Source organism: Ranitomeya imitator, chromosome 5 (genome assembly GCF_032444005.1).
Source record: "Ranitomeya imitator isolate aRanImi1 chromosome 5, aRanImi1.pri, whole genome shotgun sequence".
Taxonomy (NCBI): Eukaryota; Metazoa; Chordata; class Amphibia; order Anura; family Dendrobatidae; genus Ranitomeya; species Ranitomeya imitator.
The window spans coordinates 658524276-658544551 of NC_091286.1; the positions used below are offsets into that span (position 1 = coordinate 658524276).

Below are 20276 nucleotides of genomic sequence, written 5' to 3' on the forward strand. Positions count from 1 at the left end.
CTGATGTTTGCTAGAGAGCATTTGGATGATCCAGAGGAGTTTTGGGAGAATGTCCTATGGTCTGATGAAACCAAACTGGAACTGTTTGGTAGAAACACAACTTGTCGTGTTTGGAGGAAAAAGAATACTGAGTTGCATCCATCAAACACCATACCTACTGTAAAGCATGGTGGTGGAAACATCATGCTTTGGGGCTGTTTCTCTGCAAAGGGGCCAGGACAACTGATCCGGGTTGTTGTGAATTCTGTGGCAGAGCTCCCTCTTGTGGTCACAAGTGGTACTTCGGCTGATTCTCTCTGTGAGCTTCCGTTAGTGGAGGAAAGTGGTACTGCGGCTTCTGAGTTTCCTTCCTCAGGTGATATAGTGAAGTCGTTAGGTGCTGCTCTATTTAACTCCACCTAGTGCTTTGATCCTGGCCTCCAGTCAATGTTCTAGTATTGGACCTGTCTCCTCCTGGATCGTTCCTGTGGCCTGCTGCTCTGCATAGCTAAGTTATTCTTTGCTATTTGTTTGCTGTTTTTTTCTGTCCAGCTTGTCTATTTGTTTTTTCCTGCTTGCTGGAAGCTCTGGGACGCAGAGGGTGTACCTCCGTGCCGTTAGTTCGGTACGGAGGGTCTTTTTGCCCCCTTTGCGTGGTTTTTGTAGGGTTTTGTGTTGATCGCAAAGTTACCTTTCCTATCCTCGCTCTGTTCAGAAAGTTGGGCCTCGCTTTGCTAAATCTATTTCATCTCTACGTTTGTCTTTTCATCTTAACTCGCAGTCATTGTGTGTGGGGGCTGCCTTTTCCTTTGGGGATATTTCTCTGAGGCAAGGTAGGCTTATTTTCTATCTTCAGGCTAGTTAGTTTCTCAGGCCGTGCCGAGTTGCATAGGGAGCGTTAGGCGCAATCCATGGCTGCCTTTAGTGTGGTTGGAGAGGATTAGGGATTGCGGTCAACAGAGTTCCCACGTCTCAGAGCTCGTTCTTGTTTTTTGGGTTATTGCCAGGTCACTGTATGTGCGCTGACCTCTATGTCCATTGTGGTACTGAATTACCTTTCATAACAGTACTGGAGGCCCAAAGTACTAATGATTCTCAATAGAGGGAAAAAAGAAGTTCTGAGACCTTTTTTTTTTTTTCTTTGCACTGTGTTTTGCCTTTTTTTCCCCCTAGACATTTGGGTAGTTCAGGACACAGGTGTGGACATGGATATTCAGGGTCTGTGCTCTTCATTGGATAATCTCGTTATAAATGTACAAAAGATTCAAGATTTGGTGGTTCAGAAGCCTATGTTAGAACCAAGAATTCCTATTCCTGATTTATTTTATGGTGATAGAGCCAAGTTTGTGAATTTCAAAAATAATTGCAAACTGTTTCTCACCTTGAAACCTCGCTCCTCTGGTGATCCAGTTCAACAAGTGAGAATTGTTATTTCTTTTTTGCGTGGCGATCCTCAGGACTGGGCATTTTCCCTTGCGCCAGGGGATCCTGCATTAAGTAATATTGATGCGTTTTTCCTGGCGCTCGGATTGCTGTACGATGAGCCTAATTCAGTGGATCAGGCAGAGAAGAATTTGCTGGCTCTGTGTCAGGGTCAGGATGAGATAGAGGTATATTGTCAGAAATTTAGAAAGTGGTCTGTACTCACTCAGTGGAATGAAGGTGCGCTCGCGGCTATTTTCAGAAGAGGTCTCTCTGAAGCCCTTAAGGATGTCATGGTGGGATTTCCTATGCCTGCTGGTCTGAATGAGTCTATGTCTTTGGCCATTCAGATCGGTCGACGCTTGCGTGAGCGAAAATCTGTGCACCATTTGGCGGTATTACCTGAGCTTAAACCTGAGCCTATGCAGTGCGATAGGACTTTGACCAGAGTTGAACGGCAAGAACACAGACGTCTGAATGGGCTGTGTTTCTACTGTGGTGATTCCACTCATGCTATCTCTGATTATCCTAAGCGCACTAAGCGGTTCGCTAGGTTTGCCACCATTGGTACGGTACAGTCAAAATTTCTTCTGTCCGTTACCTTGATTTGCTCTTTGTCATCGTATTCTGTCATGGCATTTGTGGACTCAGGCACTGCTCTGAATTTGATGGACTTGGAGTATGCTAGGCGTTGTGGGTTTTTCTTGGAGCCCTTGCAGTGTCCTATTCCATTGAGAGGAATTGATGCTACGCCTTTGGCCAAGAATAAGCCTCAGTACTGGACCCAGCTGACCATGTGCATGGCTCCTGCACATCAGGAGGTTATTCGCTTTCTGGTGTTGCATAATCTGCATGATGTGGTCGTGTTGGGGTTGCCATGGCTACAAGTCCATAATCCAGTATTAGATTGGAAATCCATGTCTGTGTCCAGCTGGGGTTGTCAGGGGGTACATGGTGATGTCCCATTTCTGACTGTTTCGTCATCCACCCCTTCTGAGGTTCCTGAGTTCTTGTCTGATTACCGGGATTTATTTGATGAGCCCAAGTCCGATACCCTACCTCCGCATAGGGATTGTGATTGTGCTATCGATTTGATTCCTGGTAGTAAATTCCCAAAAGGTCGACTGTTTAATTTATCTGTGCCTGAGCACGCCGCTATGCGGAGTTATGTGAAGGAGTCTTTGGAGAAGGGGCATATTCGCCCGCCATCGTCGCCATTAGGAGCAGGGTTCTTTTTTGTAGCCAAGAAGGATGGTTCACTGAGACCTTGTATAGATTACCGCCTTCTAAATAAGATCACGGTTAAATTTCAGTACCCTTTGCCATTATTATCTGATTTGTTTGCTCGCATTAAGGGGGCTAGTTGGTTCACCAAGATAGATCTTCGTGGTGCGTATAATCTTGTGCGTATTAAGCGAGGCGATGAGTGGAAAACTGCATTTAATACGCCCGAGGGCCATTTTGAGTATCTAGTGATGCCATTCGGACTTGCCAATGCTCCATCAGTGTTTCAGTCCTTTATGCATGACATCTTCCGAGAGTACCTGGATAAATTCCTGATTGTATACTTGGATGACATTTTGATCTTCTCGGATGATTGGGAGTCTCATGTGAAGCAGGTCAGAACGGTTTTTCAGGTCCTGCGTGCTAATTCTTTGTTTGTGAAGGGATCAAAGTGTCTCTTTGGTGTTCAGAAGGTTTCATTTTTGGGGTTCATCTTTTCCCCTTCTACTATCGAGATGGATCCTGTTAAGGTCCAAGCCATCCATAATTGGACTCAGCCGACATCTCTGAAAAGTCTGCAAAAGTTCCTGGGCTTTGCTAATTTTTATCGTCGCTTCATCTGCAATTTTTCTAGTATTGCTAAACCATTGACCGATTTGACCAAGAAGGGTGCTGATGTGGTCAATTGGTCTTCTGCTGCTGTGGAAGCTTTTCAAGAGTTGAAGCGTCGTTTTTCTTCTGCCCCTGTGTTGTGTCAACCAGATGTTTCGCTTCCGTTCCAGGTCGAGGTTGATGCTTCTGAGATTGGAGCAGGGGCTGTTTTGTCGCAGAGAAGTTCTGTTTGCTCGGTGATGAAACCATGCGCCTTCTTTTCCAGGAAGTTTTCGCCTGCTGAGCGAAATTATGATGTGGGCAATCGAGAGTTGCTGGCCATGAAGTGGGCATTCGAGGAGTGGCGTCATTGGCTTGAAGGAGCTAAGCATCGCGTGGTGGTCTTGACTGATCATAAGAACTTGACTTATCTCAAGTCCGCCAAGCGGTTGAATCCTAGACAAGCTCGTTGGTCGTTGTTTTTTGCCCGTTTTGACTTTGTGATTTCATATCTTCCGGGCTCTAAATATGTGAAGGCGGATGCTCTGTCTAGGAGTTTTGTGCTCGACTCTCCGGGTGTATCTGAGCCAGTGGGTATCCTCAAAGAGGGAGTAATTGTGTCTGCCATCTCCCCTGATTTGCGGCGGGTGCTGCAAAAATTTCAGGCTGATAAACCTGATCATTGCCCAGCGGAGAAACTGTTTGTCCCTGATAGGTGGACGAATAAAGTTATCTCTGAAGTTCATTGTTCGGTGTTGGCTGGTCATCCTGGAATCTTTGGTACCAGAGAGTTAGTGGCTAGATTCTTTTGGTGGCCATCTCTGTCGCGGGATGTGCGTACTTTTGTGCAGTCCTGTGGGATTTGTGCTCGGGCTAAGCCCTGCTGTTCTCGTGCCAGTGGGTTGCTTTTGCCCTTGCCGGTCCCGAAGAGACCTTGGACACATATCTCTATGGATTTTATTTCAGATCTTCCCGTCTCTCAAAAGATGTCAGTCATTTGGTGTGGTCTGTGATCGCTTCTCTAAGATGGTCCATTTGGTACCCTTGTCTAAATTGCCTTCCTCCTCTGATTTGGTGCCATTGTTTTTCCAGCATGTGGTTCGTTTACGTGGCATTCCAGAGAATATCGTTTCTGACAGAGGTTCCCAGCTTGTTTCGAGGTTTTGGCGAGCCTTTTGTGGTAGGATGGGCATTGACTTGTCTTTTTCCTCGGCTTTCCATCCTCAGACTAATGGCCAGACCGAACGAACCAATCAGACCTTGGAAACATATCTGAGATGCTTTGTTTCTGCTGATCAGGATGACTGGGTGTCCTTTTTGCCTTTGGCTGAGTTCGCCCTTAATAATCGGGCCAGCTCGGCTACCTTGGTTTCACCGTTTTTCTGCAACTCTGGGTTCCATCCTCGTTTCTCTTCAGGGCAGGTTGAGTCTTCGGACTGTCCTGGTGTGGATACTGTGGTGGACAGGTTGCAGCAGATTTGGACTCAGGTAGTGGACAATTTGACCTTGTCCCAGGAGAAGGCTCAACGTTTCGCTAATCGCAGACGCTGTGTGGGTCCCCGACTTCGGGTTGGGGACTTGGTTTGGTTATCTTCTCGTCATATTCCTATGAAGGTTTCCTCTCCTAAGTTTAAACCTCGTTTTATTGGTCCGTATAGGATTTCTGAGGTTCTTTATCCTGTGTCTTTTTGTCTGACCCTTCCAGATTCTTTTTCCATACATAACGTATTCCATAGGTCATTGGTGCGGAGATACGTGGCACCCGTGGTTCCATCTGTTGATCCTCCTGCCCCGGTTTTGGTGGAGGGGGAGTTGGAGTATATTGTGGAGAAGATTTTGGATTCTCGTGTTTCTAGACGGAAACTCCAGTATCTGGTTAAGTGGAAGGGTTATGCTCAGGAAGATAATTCCTGGGTCTTTGCCTCTGATGTCCATGCTCCCGATCTTGTTCGTGCCTTTCATATGGCTCATCCTGGTCGTCCTGGGAGCTCTGGTGAGGGTTCGGTGACCCCTCCTCAAGGGGGGGGGGGTACTGTTGTGAATTCTGTGGCAGAGCTCCCTCTTGTGGTCACAAGTGGTACTTCGGCTGATTCTCTCTGTGAGCTTCCGTTGGTGGAGGAAAGTGGTACTGCGGCTTCTGAGTTTCCTTCCTCAGGTGATATGGTGAAGTCGTTAGGTGCTGCTCTATTTAACTCCACCTAGTGCTTTGATCCTGGCCTCCAGTCAATGTTCTAGTATTGGACCTGTCTCCTCCTGGATCGTTCCTGTGGCCTGCTGCTCTGCATAGCTAAGTTATTCTTTGCTATTTGTTTGCTGTTTTTTTCTGTCCAGCTTGTCTATTTGTTTTTTCCTGCTTGCTGGAAGCTCTGGGACGCAGAGGGTGTACCTCCGTGCCGTTAGTTCGGTACGGAGGGTCTTTTTGCCCCCTTTGCGTGGTTTTTGTAGGGTTTTGTGTTAATCGCAAAGTTACCTTTCCTATCCTCGCTCTGTTCAGAAAGTTGGGCCTCGCTTTGCTAAATCTATTTCATCTCTACGTTTGTCTTTTCATCTTAACTCACAGTCATTATATGTGGGGGGCTGCCTTTTCCTTTGGGGATATTTCTCTGAGGCAAGGTAGGCTTATTTTCTATCTTCAGGCTAGCTAGTTTCTCAGGCCGTGCCGAGTTGCATAGGGAGCGTTAGGCGCAATCCACGGCTGCCTTTAGTGTGGTTGGAGAGGATTAGGGATTGCGGTCAACAGAGTTCCCACGTCTCAGAGCTCGTTCTTGTTTTTTGGGTTATTGCCAGGTCACTGTATGTGCGCTGACCTCTATGTCCATTGTGGTACTGAATTACCTTTCATAACACCGGGTACATGAAAGAATGAATGGGGCCATGTATTGTGAGATTTTGAGTGCAAACCTCCTTCCATCAGCAAGGGCATTGAAGATGAAACGTGGCTGGGTCTTTCAACATGACAATGATCCAAAGCACACCGCCAGGGCAACGAAGGAGAGGCTTCGTAAGAAGCATTTCAAGGTCCTGGAGTGGCCTAGCCAGTCTCCAGATCTCAACCCTATAGAAAACCTTTGGAGGGAGTTGAAAGTCCGTGTTGCCAAGCGAAAAGTCAAAAACATCACTGCTCTAGAGGAGATCTGCATGGAGGAATGGGCCAACATACCAACAACAGTGTGTGGCAACCTTGTGAAGACTTACAGAAAACGTTTGACCTCTGTCATTGCCAACAAAGGATATATTACAAAGTATTGAGATGAAATTTTGTTTCTGACCAAATACTTATTTTCCACCATAATATGCAAATAAAATGTTAAAAAAACAGACAATGTGATTTTCTGGATTTTTTTTTCTCAGTTTATCTCCCATAGTTGAGGTCTACCTATGATGTAAATTACAGACGCCTCTCATCTTTTTAAGTGGTGGAACTTGCACTATTGCTGAGTGACTAAATACTTTTTTGCCCCACTGTACTTACCTTGTAATGTCTTCACATCCTATACCGTCCAGATGTGTCCGGATCCCAGAATTCCAAGCGGCGGAAGTTCACCGACCGCCATATTGGGACACCCGAGTGATGGGTGACTCAATATGGAAACTGCTGGTTGTACCAGCCTCACACACACACACACACACACACACACTCACACTATTCGCCGTACACACACACTATACGCCGTACACACACACACACACACACACACACACAGTATATGCCGTACGCACCACACACACACATAGTATATGCCGTACGCACCACACACTGTATATGCCGTACGCACCACACACACACACTCACAGTATATGCTGTACGCAACACACACACACACACACACACACACACACACACACACACACACACACACACACACTGTATATGCTGTACACACACACACACACACACTCACTCACTGTATATGCCGTACGCACCACACACACACACTGTATATGCCGTACACACACACACACACACACACACACTGTATATGCCGTGTACACACACACACACACTGTATATGCCGTACACACACACACACGGTATATGCCGTGTACACACACACACACACTGTATATGCCGTACACACACACACACTGTATATGCCGTACGCACCAACACACACACACACACACACACACACACACACACACACACACTCACAATATCACAGTATATGCTGTACACACCACACACACACACACACACACACACACACTGTATACGCCGTACGCACCACACACACAGTATATGCCGTACACACCACGCACTGTATATGCCGTACACACCACACACACTGTATATGCCGTACGCACCACACACACACACTCACAGTATATGCCGTACGCACCACGCACACGCACTGTATACGCCGTACGCACCACACACACTCACAGTATATGCCGTACGCATCACACACACACTGTATATGCCGTATGCACCACACACACACACACACACTGTATATGCCGTGCGCACCACACACACACACACACACTGTATATGCCGTACGCACCACACACACACTGTATATGCCGTATGCACCACACACACTCACAGTATATGCCGTACGCATCACACACACACACTGTATATGCCGTACGCACCACACGCAAACACACTGTATATGCCGTACGCACCACACACACGGTATATGCTGTACGCACCACACACACACACACACACACACACACACACACACACACACACACACACACACACAGTATATGCCACAGTATCACAGTAAATGCTGTACGCACCACACACACACTGTATATGCCGTAAGCACCACACACACAGTATATGCTGTACGCACCACACACACACACACACACACACACACACACACACACACTGTATATGCCATATGCAACACACACACACACTGTATATGCCGTATGCAACACACACACACTGTATATGCCGTATGCAACACACACGCACTGTATATGCCGTATGCAACACACACACACACTGTATATGCCGTATGCAACACACACGCACTGTATATGCCGTATGCAACACACACACACTGTATATGCCGTATGCAACACACACACTGTATATGCCGTATGCAACACACACACACTGTATATGCCGTACGCCACACACACACACACACACACACACACACACACACACACACACACACACACACACACACACACACACACACACACACACACACACACACACTCACTCACACTCTCTCACACACACACACACACACACTCACTCACTCACACTCTCTCACACACACACACACACACACACACACACACACACACACACACACACACTATATGCCACACACACCACACACACACACACACACACACACACACACACTATATGCCACACACACCACACACACCCACACACACACACACACACACTGTATATGCCGTACGCAACACACACACACACACACACACACTGCACACTCTCACTCTCTCACACACACACACACACACACACACACACACACACTATATGCCGTGCGCACACACACACACTGTATATGCTGTGTGCAACACACACACTGTATGCGCTGTACGCAGCCTCTTGTGCGGTACCACAAGCAAGCACCGTCGCGAACACGCCGCTGCCGGTATCAGCCGAATGATTCACTGACCGCCGCCATCTTTGTACAGGAGGAGCGCAGAGCACATGGGGAGACAGGTCAAAGAAGAGAGCACAGACGGGAGAAGTCAGCACATGGGGAAAGAGAGAGTGGATAGGTGGGTCAGCACATGGGGGGGAGAGATTCTCAATGCTGCAAAGCGTGTCAGAAGTGACGCCTCTCCATTATTAATTTGGCTTAATGTCACCTTACAATAGCAAGGTGGCATTAACCCTTCATTACCCCATATCCCACCGCTACACGGGAATGGGAAGAGAGTGGCCAAGTGCCAGAATAGGCGCATCTTCCAGATGTGCCTTTTCTGGGGTGGCTGGGGGCAGATGTTTTTAGCCAGGGGGGCCAAAAACCGTGGACCCTCTCCAGGCTATTAATATCTGCACTCAGTCACTAGCTTTACTACTCTGGCGGAGAAAATTGCGTGGGAGCCCACGCCAATTTTTTCCACCATTTAACCCTTAAATTTAATAGCTAGAGCACCGAAATTTTGCATATACACACTACTAACATTAGTAGTGTGGAATATGCAAAAAAAAAAAATGGGGATATGAGATGGTTTACTGTATGTAACCATGTCTCATATCATGTCGGGTTTTAGGAAGGAGATAGCAAAAGCCGGTAATTGAATTGCCTTTTGGGGACTTTCTGCGTATTACAGCCGTAAATTACGGACCGTATTTTTATACGCTGAGTGTGACGCCGGCCTTTGTTGTTGTAATTCTGTACTTAATATCTTGGAATATTTTGCCCTTTTTTGATACTAAGTATTTCTTGCACTAAGTGTGCTGTACATTAAACCATTTTTGAAAAAGGGATTTGTTTGCGTGGACAAGCCTCTCCTTACTGGCGTGTTCTGAGCATGAGAGTCATTCTGAGTGTGAGCATTGGACGGCGTGCATGAGGGGCCAGCCTGTTTTTTCATCTTTTTTCACATTTCTTTTTCTTTGATGGATATTTTTAATCATGTGTTAATAAATTGTAATTTTTTAAGAAACTATTGCTGGAACCTCTATATCCTAAGGCGGTAAATGGTCGCTTGTTCAGGATTCATGCGAATTGCATTTTGTACATGCGTTTTTTTTTTTAAGGCTTATTAGACCCCACCGGAAGCTTATACATAAAAACGCATTCAGAGCAGTCAGTTCAATAGAGTAACTGTCGGTTTAATTTTTTAGTACAATAGTACACAGGAAAATAAAAAAACTTTGCAATAGATCTTATCAGAGAAATCTGCTTCTTTCTCCTCCTTGACTGATTATTTGTTCTTAATTCAGGGGTAAAATCTGTATTCTGTGAAGACAGAGACGTTACTGAGATAGATGACAATTAGTGCCGCTAAAATTCTAGGGAGGGGAGGAGCTAGAGGAACAGACATTCTATGGAGGGGAGGAGCTAGAAGAACAGACATTCTATGGAGAGGAGGAGCTAGAGGAACAGACATTCTATGGAGAGGAGGAGCTAGAGGAACAGACATTCTATGGAGGGGAGGAGCTAGAAGAACACAGACATTCTATGGAGGGGAGGAGCTAGAGGAACAGACATTCTATGGAGAGGAGGAACAGACATTCTATGGAGGGGAGGAGCTAGAGGAACAGACATTCTATGGAGGGGAGGAGCTAGAGGAACAGACATTCTATGGAGAGGAGGAGCTAGAGGAACAGACATTCTATGGAGGGGAGGAGCTAGAAGAACACAGACATTCTATGGAGGGGAGGAGCTAGAGGAACACAGACATTCTATGGAGGGGAGGAGCTAGAGGAACAGACATTCTATGGAGAGGAGGAGCTAGAGGAACACAGACATTCTATGGAGGGGAGGAGCTAGAGGAACGCATACATTCTATGGAGAGGAGGAGCTAGTGGAACGCATACATTCAATGGAGAGGAGGAGCTAGAGGAACACAGACATTCTATGGAGGGGAGGAGCTAGAGGAACGCATACATTCTATGGAGGGGAGGAGCTAGAGGAACGCATACATTCTATGGAGGGGAGGAGCTAGAGGAACACAGACGTTCTATGGAGGGGAGGAGCTAGTGGAACGCACACATTCAATGGAGGGGAGGAGCTAGAGGAACACAGACGTTCTATGGAGGGGAGGAGCTATGGGAACAGACATTCTTTGGAGGGGAGGAGCTAGAGGAGCACAGATATTCTATGGAGGGGAGGAGCTTAAGGCAGACATTCTATGGAGGGGAAGAGCTAGAGGAACACAGATATTCTATAGAGGGGAGGAGCTAGAGGAACACAGATATTCTATGGAGGGGAGGAGCTAGAGGCAGACACATTCTATGGAGGAGAGGAGCTAGAGGCAGACAGACTTTGTATGGAGGGGAAGAGCTAGAGGCAGACAGCCATTCTATGGAGGGGAGGAGCTAGTGGAACGCATACATTCTATGGAGGGGAGGAGCTAGTGGAACGCATACATTCTATGGAGGGGAGGAGCTAGTGGAACGCATACATTCTATGGAGGGGAGGAGCTAGTGGAACGCATACATTCTATGGAGGGGAGGAGCTAGTGGAACGCATACATTCTATGGAGGGGAGGAGCTAGTGGAACGCATACATTCTATGGAGGGGAGGAGCTAGTGGAACGCATACATTCTATGGAGGGGAGGAGCTAGAGGAACACAGATGTTCTATGGAGGGGAGGAGCTAGAGGCAGACACAGATATTCTATGGAGGGGAGGAACTAGAGGAACGCATACATTCTATGGAGGGGATGAGCTAGAGGAACGCATACATTCTATGGAGGGGAGGAGCTAGAGGAACGCATACATTCTATGGAGGGGAGGAGCTAGAGGAACACAGACGTTCTATGGAGGGGAGGAGCTATGGGAACAGGCATTCTTTGGAGGGGAGGAGCTAGAGGAACACGGATATTCTTTGGAGAGGAGGAGCTAGAGGCAGACACATTCTATGGAGGGGAGGAGCTAGACGCAGACAGACTTTCTATGGAGGGGAGGAGCTAGAGGAACACAGACATTCTATGGAGAGGAGGAGCTAGAGGAACACAGACATTCTATGGAGGGGAGGAGCTAGAGGAACACACAGACATTCTATGGAGGGGAGGAGCTAGAGGAACACAGACATTCTATGGAGAGGAGGAGCTAGAGGAACACAGACATTCTATGGAGGGGAGGAGCTAGAGGAACGCATACATTCAATGGAGGGGAGGAGCTAGAGGAACACAGACATTCTATGGAGGGGAGGAGCTAAAGGAACACAGACGTTCTATGGAGGGGAGGAGCTATGGGAACAGACATTCTTTGGAGGGGAGGAGCTAGAGGAACACAGATATTCTATGGAGGGGAGGAGCTTAAGGCAGACATTCTATGGAGGGGAAGAGCTAGAGGAACACAGATATTCTATAGAGGGGAGGAGCTAGAGGCAGACACATTCTATGGAGGAGAGGAGCTAGAGGAACACACAGACATTCTATGTAGGGGAGGAGCTAGAGGAACACAGATATTCTACGGAGGGGAGGAGCTAGAGGCAGACACATTCTATGGAGGAGAGGAGCTAGAGGCAGACAGACTTTGTATGGAGGGGAAGAGCTAGAGGCAGACAGCCATTCTATGGAGGGGAGGAGCTAGAGGAACACAGATATTCTATGGAGGGGAGGAGCTAGAGGAACACAGACATTCTATGTAGGGGAGGAGCTAGAGGAACACAGATATTCTATGGAGAGGAGGAGCTAGAGGAACACAGACATTCTATGGAGGGGAGGAGCTAGAGGAACACACAGACATTCTATGGAGGGGAGGAGCTAGAGACCGACATTCTGCTACAAGTTCTCCTAAAAGAATTCCAGTTCTCCGTAGAGCTTTATGAGCACTAACTGTTATTTCCCATCTCCATAATGAAACAAACTTCACTAAATGCAGATTTTACCCAGTGATTGAGAATTTTGATAATGAAGGATCAGTCCAGGAGGAGAGAGAAGCAAACCTCATTCTCCCATTCTCCTAACTCTTTTTCCTTTCCAGATTGCTCAGATTAGAGGGAACATTAGCCCGGACCCCATAGTGATGCATTTCTAGCGTTGCCAAAACTTGGTAAGACAATTTATAATCCACGGCTGTGTGAAATATTGGATCTGACCAGGTTATTCTCTTGGGATGGAATCTGGATGAATGCTTCCACTCATTGACAGCAAACAGAGATCTTTATAAGAACAACAAATTGATATGTAAAACAAGGTAGATAGTAAGGAATCTTTTTTTAATACTCTTCTTAGATTCACTTTGCCACAGATTTTGTGCACATTGCGGTGAAACCCTGACACTCGGGGAAACGAGGTTGACAGCGATCGTTGCAAAAAGTTTGATAATTTAGCAGATTTCTGTGTAGTGCCGGCAGAATATTGATTGTTTCTAGGTAATGTCCTGCTGTCACTTACAGCCGGAGCGGCCATTGTCCCCCATGGTCCCGCACTGCCAGTGCAGAATTGGGTCCGTAACGTCCCCTCCATCCCCTCAGGAGCAGAGAAGTTTGTTGTTTGTCATCTCTGATGTGCGGCGGCTATAACATGGTGTCCCCGGGGGGGCGGAGGGGTTTCTGAGCGCCCGTGCTGCATGTTTTTTGGCTCATTAGCTGGGTACGTGCCTGGTGTGGATGGAACAAGTCTGAACCAGCTGCTTGGAGCTTCAGATGTGGCTGTGCTGTGTAGATGTATGGACTGTGTGATTCAGGGCGCGACATCCCAGAAAAAGTCACCTGTAATGGGACGCCATCGCCCCTTAACATTACAGAGCGGGGGGCCGAGTGCTGAGGAGCAGAGGGCAGAAAACTTACCAGCGCTCTGCTGACCCCCATAACTGCAGAGCTTTCTGGTATTAACATCAGCACAAACACTGCCCCCCTGTAGGGAGCTTCATGGCCGAGCAGCTGCATTCAGCCGTACATCACCAAGCACAATGCTGAGCGTCGGATTGAGTGGTGTAAAGCCGCCACCACTGGACTGTTCTGTGCAGTGACGGATCACCCTTCTCTATCTGGCGACTGATGGAGGAGTCTGGGTTTGCTGATTCCAGGAGGATGTTACCCCCTGACTGCATTGTGCCCCCTGTACAGTTCGGTGGCAGAGGATGGATAACGCTATGGGCTTGCTATGGGGGATATATATTACGACGTTGTTGCGAAGGGGTTTATAAAGAACGAGCGCCCACTAGATCTCCATTATCATGGCTCTTAGGTGGGAGTCCTAAGACCGGGGGTCCAATGTTGCATATTACATTTGGCGCTAACCGCTCTCGTGCCCCGATGCGAATTCTTGATGAGGCTGTTACCTATGAGGACGGGAGAACGTTTCGCTCCCGTCTGTCGCTTTGACTTTTCCCGTTTTGTTTTTATTTCCTTCGTGTCGTCCAATAAATCTCAGAATTTGGCTCAAACCTTGAATGAGTTTTAGTCCAGATCCTTCCAGCAGCCGCAGAATCTGATAGATGAGGCTCCTGGTCGCCGGGATCCTGGAGGTTTTATGTCATTTCCCAGAAGTGACTGCTCCGACCTTGTGTTAAAACCCAGAGAACATTGTCTGCAGAGACAGTCACTGAAAATATATGGACAGCTGAGCCGGGCTTTGTGGGGGCAGTGGGGGCTTTTCATCTGGATATTTCAACAATAATTTTGTTTTTTTATTTTTTAGTTATTGGGACATACTTGTTTCATTTATTGTTTTTCTTTGTGTTTTATGAATTTTTGCTTCAATTTTGTATAATATGGGGAGATCTGTATATTTATTGACGTGTACTTATCCTTCCGCACACTGCCTGTAGGAATACCTGCTCTTCTGCCCTCATCCCCCACAACAAAATAAAACTACTTTTGGTGTACATATCAGTCAATATGTCAGGAGCTGTCTTGATTTTTCATGTTCTGTATCTTGGCATCTAGTCTCTTTAAGCCGGTGGTTGTTTTTACCTCAGTATTCTGCCAGCATTATAGGTGCTGGAATTTTCTTTCCCCTACTTCCTGGTACACATTGCTCCTTCTATTGTCCAATGGCATGATTTTCCTGAACTGGAGGACCACCTCTTTGCAGTTTTGAAGAGCAGGAGCAGAGATGAAGACCTGCATCCACTTCCTGTAGGGGGACAAAGACCCACCCAACCAACTTTAAAGAGAAAGTCCCCCCATTTATTGTACAGGGATGCGGCCCTGCCCCCACATGCTGTAGAGGGATGCGGCCACGCCCCCACTTAATATAGAGGGACTCTGCCCCTCCCTCGCGTGCTGTAGAGGGACTCTGCCTGGCCCCAGGTGCTGTAGAAGGACTCTGCCCCACCCCCACGTGCTGTAGAGGAACTCTTCCCCTCTCTCGCATGCTGTAGAGGGACTCTGCCCGGCCCCCACATGCTGTAGAGGGACTATGTCCCTCCCTCGTGTGCTGTAGAGGGACTCTTCCCCTCTCTCGCATGCTGTAGAGGGACTCCCCCTGCCCCACGTGCTATAGAGACTCTGGCCCCGCATCCACGTGCTGCCGAGGGACTCTGGCCCCGCCTCCAAGTGCTGTAGAGGGACTCTGCCCGGCCCCCACGTGCTGTAGAAGGATTCTGCCCCTCCCTCGTGTGCTGTAGAGGGACTCTGCCCCGCCCCCACGTGCTGTAGAGGGACTCTGCCCCGCCCCCACGTGCTGTAGAGGGACTCTGTCCTGCCTCACATGTTGACTTGTCTTTTGAAAAGGCTCCATGTGCATAATAATGGTTTGGGGTGTGAAATCCTGCTGATAGATTCCCTTTATATTGCCCACATTTGTGAATTATGTCTGAGTGTTTAAGAGGCTCCTGGAAAAAGAGCAGACCTCCTGGCGTCATGGAAGATTTGTCAAGTTTCTTGTAAGGCCGTTATTCTCTTCTCCGGCATTTCCTTCACCATGACCGGTTGCTTACTGCGTCATCAACCTTGGCCCCGACATCCACGATCCCATGGTGAAAAATGGGCATGCCCTGTCACAAAGGAGAAAACGTAAAGGGGATTATCTGCTGCCACCACAAAATGTATATTCTTCCGCATAAGACAAGTATGAAACTAATTACAGACACTGCTGACAGAACTAGCGTTGGCCTTGTATGTCTGATTGCTGTGGGCCAAATGACTGTCCAGCCGGCGGCCATGTTTCCCGACTCTCCCATACCCGGGAGATAACTCCGGAGTTCTCTGTGAGAGAGCTGCTACTGCCGTCATCGGGCAACGGCTTATCTTCAGGAGAACAAAAGGGTCGCCATTGAAATTCCAAAGGGCGGATCATTCTCTTTCCTGTGAGGGAGGGTCGTTAGGTAATCATCTACATTAGATGGTCAACGGACTCAGATAATTTTCATCTAATGTGTCTGGTGCCCTTAGGGCGCAGTCAGACGGCCATATATCGATTATGACATCGCAGTCCTCGGACTGGCCGGCGGTTCTTCTGGTTGGAGTGTGACAGCATGTATTTCTATGCGGCTGTCACGCTCTGGTCAGGAGAGCTGGCGGCCAGTCCATTCACTGCGATGTGATCGTTATAGGGCCGTCTGACTGCGCCCTTAGATCTGTAGATAAATATCTGGTGCTTCACGGTTCCCATGCACATTACATCTGAGCTTGATTACTTCAGCATGGCCGATCCTTCCGTATGTTCTTTTGGAGCATGAGCCCCTGCCAAAGACGTGTGGCTCATACGTCCCTCCCCATGAGAACACTTGGATGTTTATTGGGGGTGTGAGGGATTCAGGCGTGAATAGTTGCATGTGAACCCCATAATCACTGCTGACCCTGCCTCCGGTGTGTGCAGCACAAGGGGAAAAGAATCCGGGACTGTTGGCCGAATATGATTGCTGACTGGATAGTGTGCGAATAACAAAGAAGCAAGTGTTACTTTCCCCTCCAGTGCTTTGGTGTTCTCCGCCTGGACCAGATGCTAAGTAGTCACTAGCTGCTGTGTTCAAGTGACTGGTTGGCACTCCCGGCACCTAAGGAGACCACCGTAGCAATCAGGGCTTTGGATTCGGAGTCGGAACCCATTTTGGTGGAGATTGAGGAGTCGGAGGTTTGGCTTACCGACTCCACAGGCCTGGTAACAATAGAGCATTGGAGTGCACAGTAATGCTTATTTACTACTACTTATTTGCTCCTTATGAGTCAGAATGTTATTCAGGAGTCCACCATGTATTATATAGAGGAATAATCACCAGTCCACCATGTATTATATAGAGGAACAATCACCAGTCCGCTGTGTATTACATAGAGGGACAATCACCAGTCCACCATGTATTATATTGAGGGACAAACACCAGTCCACCATATATTACATAGAGGGACAATCGCCAGTCCGCCATATATTACATAGAGGGACAATCGCCAGTCCACCATGTATTACATAGAGGGACAATCACCAGTCCACAATGTATTAGAGAGAAGGACAATCACATCTGCGCCAGACCCTCTGCACTCAGCTGATCTGCGGTGGCTCCTTTCTGAAAGACTTGATCTCTGAAGAGACAACCCCTCTACGCAGCTGTATTAATTTTTTGCTACATTGATTTTTATTTTACTGAGGATTATCAAATGTTTCCTAAACCCCTTCATACAAGCCTAGATGGACGGTTTGGGTGGAGTTTCACGACGCTCAGCATCTTTGATTCTTCTAAGTTCTCTCTGTCCTTTTACAAATAATTCATAATGGTCATAAAACCCGTCCCGGTGGCAATGTTCCACTGCGCTCTAATCGAAGCCGTCCAATTATTCTTTGTTCACGGCAGCAGGAAAACTCCGGACTGACTGCATCGCATTCTTTGCACTCACTGTCCGGACTATTTTAGAACATTGGGTGTATAAACATTACCTTCTAGAAGCTGTCTGGACACCATGGCTGCCTCTAAACTAATATCTGAGCTCTCTCCTCCATGTTGCAGTGTATCGCCAGGCAGTAACGCTGCATACCCCAGTCTGTGAGAGAGAAGGTGGTACCCAGGGCGGCATTCCTATGTGGGCTGCGCCATACTGTGATAAACATTCGGCCACCACTGCAAAAAATCACCATAGATGCCCCAATACCGACCCTCCTTTGTCTGACCATTTACTGAGGGAGAAGGGTGCCTCATGTACCAGGATTTTCTCAGCACCCATGTGGTTCGTTTTTTTTTTTTTTTTTTTTTATTATTATTTAAACTTTGCAGCCGTTCTTGAGATATTAACATTTTTCTTTTGTTTACAGCTCGTTGCCTAGGAGACCGACCACCTTTTACTCTTTAGCTCTTAAACATTGCGCTGTAGGTGTCTGGGAATTGGAGGTAACCGTGTTCTCCAGAGACCTGAACAGGAAAAGAGCACTGTTCTGCTATTTATCAACGGTGGTCGGTCTCTAAGGCAACCAGAGGTAAACAAAAGAAAAGTGTTAATATCTCAAAGATGCCTGCAAATTTTAATAAGCTGTAAATTGCAAAACTGCTGGTATTTGCTAGCACTGTCCGACAAACTTCATTTATGAATATGGAATTAACCCTAAAAAGCAATAGTGAGCCAATGAAATGAAAGCACTAGATTTGTGATCTCCTCCAATGTGGTCGTTATTTGGAGCACAAGGGTATCTGAGTATTACGCCCCGGTGATCATCGTTTCGTTCTTTCTGCAGGTATCGACATTCTGAAGTTGGTGGCAGCTCAGGTTGGCAGCCAGTGGCAGGATATCTATCAGTTCCTTTGCAATGCCAACGAGCACGAGGTGGCGGCATTTTCCAATGGCTACACAGCGGATCACGAGCGAGCCTACGCAGCCTTACAGCACTGGACTATACGAGGGCCTGAAGCCAGCCTGGCCAAGCTCATCAGCGCTTTACGTCAGCACCGACGGAATGACGTGGTGGAGAAGATCCGAGGTCTGATGGAGGACACTGTGCAGGTACCGTGACGTCACCACCCTTACTATAGTCCGTGTCCTCACCATACGCTCAGATTAGGAGAACCACCTGTCTATCATGGTCTCCATCGATGAGACCTTCTCCAAGGACTTGACCAAAGTGTCCATCAAGAATCTATAGATCTATAGACATTGTAGAGATCTACAAGATTAGCAGGTATAGATTAGGTGGGGCGGTTAAATCCCGGAAAAACTATTTTTGGGCTTTCTGACCAGCCCAAAGGACACTCTTGGCTTCTCCTGAATGAATTGGTGCCCATGGATAATACATTTGTCATATGCCCCAGGAACCCCTGCACCAGTTCTGGTGAATATGTGATATGGTCATAGACGTCGCCGTGAGTGTTGTGTATAAACTCGTCATGTCTTGTACTTTTATGTTTCGGAAGTTTTTATTTTAGGTTTTACTCAAGATTACACTTGTAAACTCAAACAGGAATTGTTCTACATTATTTATTTTATTTATTTTTTTATAAAATCTTACTTCTTGATGCAAATTGCACGATTCCATTATACCAAGTGTTAACTTTTTTTAAAAATTTTGGGAGTTTATATGATTTTTTTTTCCTTAGTTTACATATCCATATGTTTTTATATTAACCTGACAGTGGAAGGGATAAGCCATTAATCCCCATAAATTGGGGCAGTGGTGCCGGCTGTAACACATCATTGTCCCATGCTCGGCTTTTTCTGTTTGGCTGATGACTATAGTCTATATATAAGTTACCGGGAGCCCAGTGGAGCGTAAGGTTCTGCATCAAGTCCTCACCAGAGATGGTGGCACGATCATCCCCTTCCTGGGCGTCTCTGTGCTGAGCAATGGATTTATTTTGGAGTGTTTGTCACATTGGTCAGTTCACTTTTCACTGTAAGATCCAACGTTTGTGATCCCCCAGGGTGTGTACTGCTACGTTCCCTCTTTATGGGGCTGGCTACAATTTCCTTCCGAGCCGGGTGGTATGGCTGCCGCCGTGCATGACAAATTAAAGAGGCTTGCAGCAGTAAGCCAGCACTGAAGCCACTTCATTCTTGGGATCGGTGCCGGTCCCAGAGGTCGTACAGTGATTCTTGCGATATTTTGCCTCCTCTTCTATTGGAAGGAGTGCAACGCGCTTCGGCCTCACGTCTTCCCGCTTGCTGACAAACATCGCGCCGCTGATGATTGATAGTTTAGACCAGTGGTATCCTTGTTCTGCTGTGCTCTGCTGTGCTGCAAGCAGAGGTGGCATCGGAGGCCATTTGCCAGATCCTGTGAAGCCGCCAGCTTCAGAGCAGCGCTTCCAAGCTATATAGAAAAGAGTTTGCAAGCGCTGCGCTCCCTACATAGGAAACCGGCCTCCATTGAAGGACTTTTAACCAAGGAAACGAGCAGTAAACAACTTTACGTTTCGGCTGATTCTCCATGAGGGGAACGCCTTTACTTCCTTTTATCCACTTCTGTTTTTTTCCGTTTTTATGACTTCTAAGATCTACTCTCCCCACTTTATCTGCTTGATCAGTGTCTGCGCCTTTACATTGTGGGAATTTAGGAAGTAA

General features: G+C 47.3%; 1 protein-coding gene across 1 annotated transcript in view; it reads left to right on the forward strand.

Moving 5' to 3' along the window:
- Positions 1–20276, forward strand: part of TNFRSF21 (TNF receptor superfamily member 21) — an 89796-nt gene that overhangs the window by 32868 nt on the left and 36652 nt on the right. The window contains exon 4 of the mRNA XM_069728192.1: positions 18457–18722. Within this exon, the coding sequence (XP_069584293.1) occupies positions 18457–18722 (266 nt within the window). The remainder of the gene's footprint in view (positions 1–18456; positions 18723–20276) is intronic.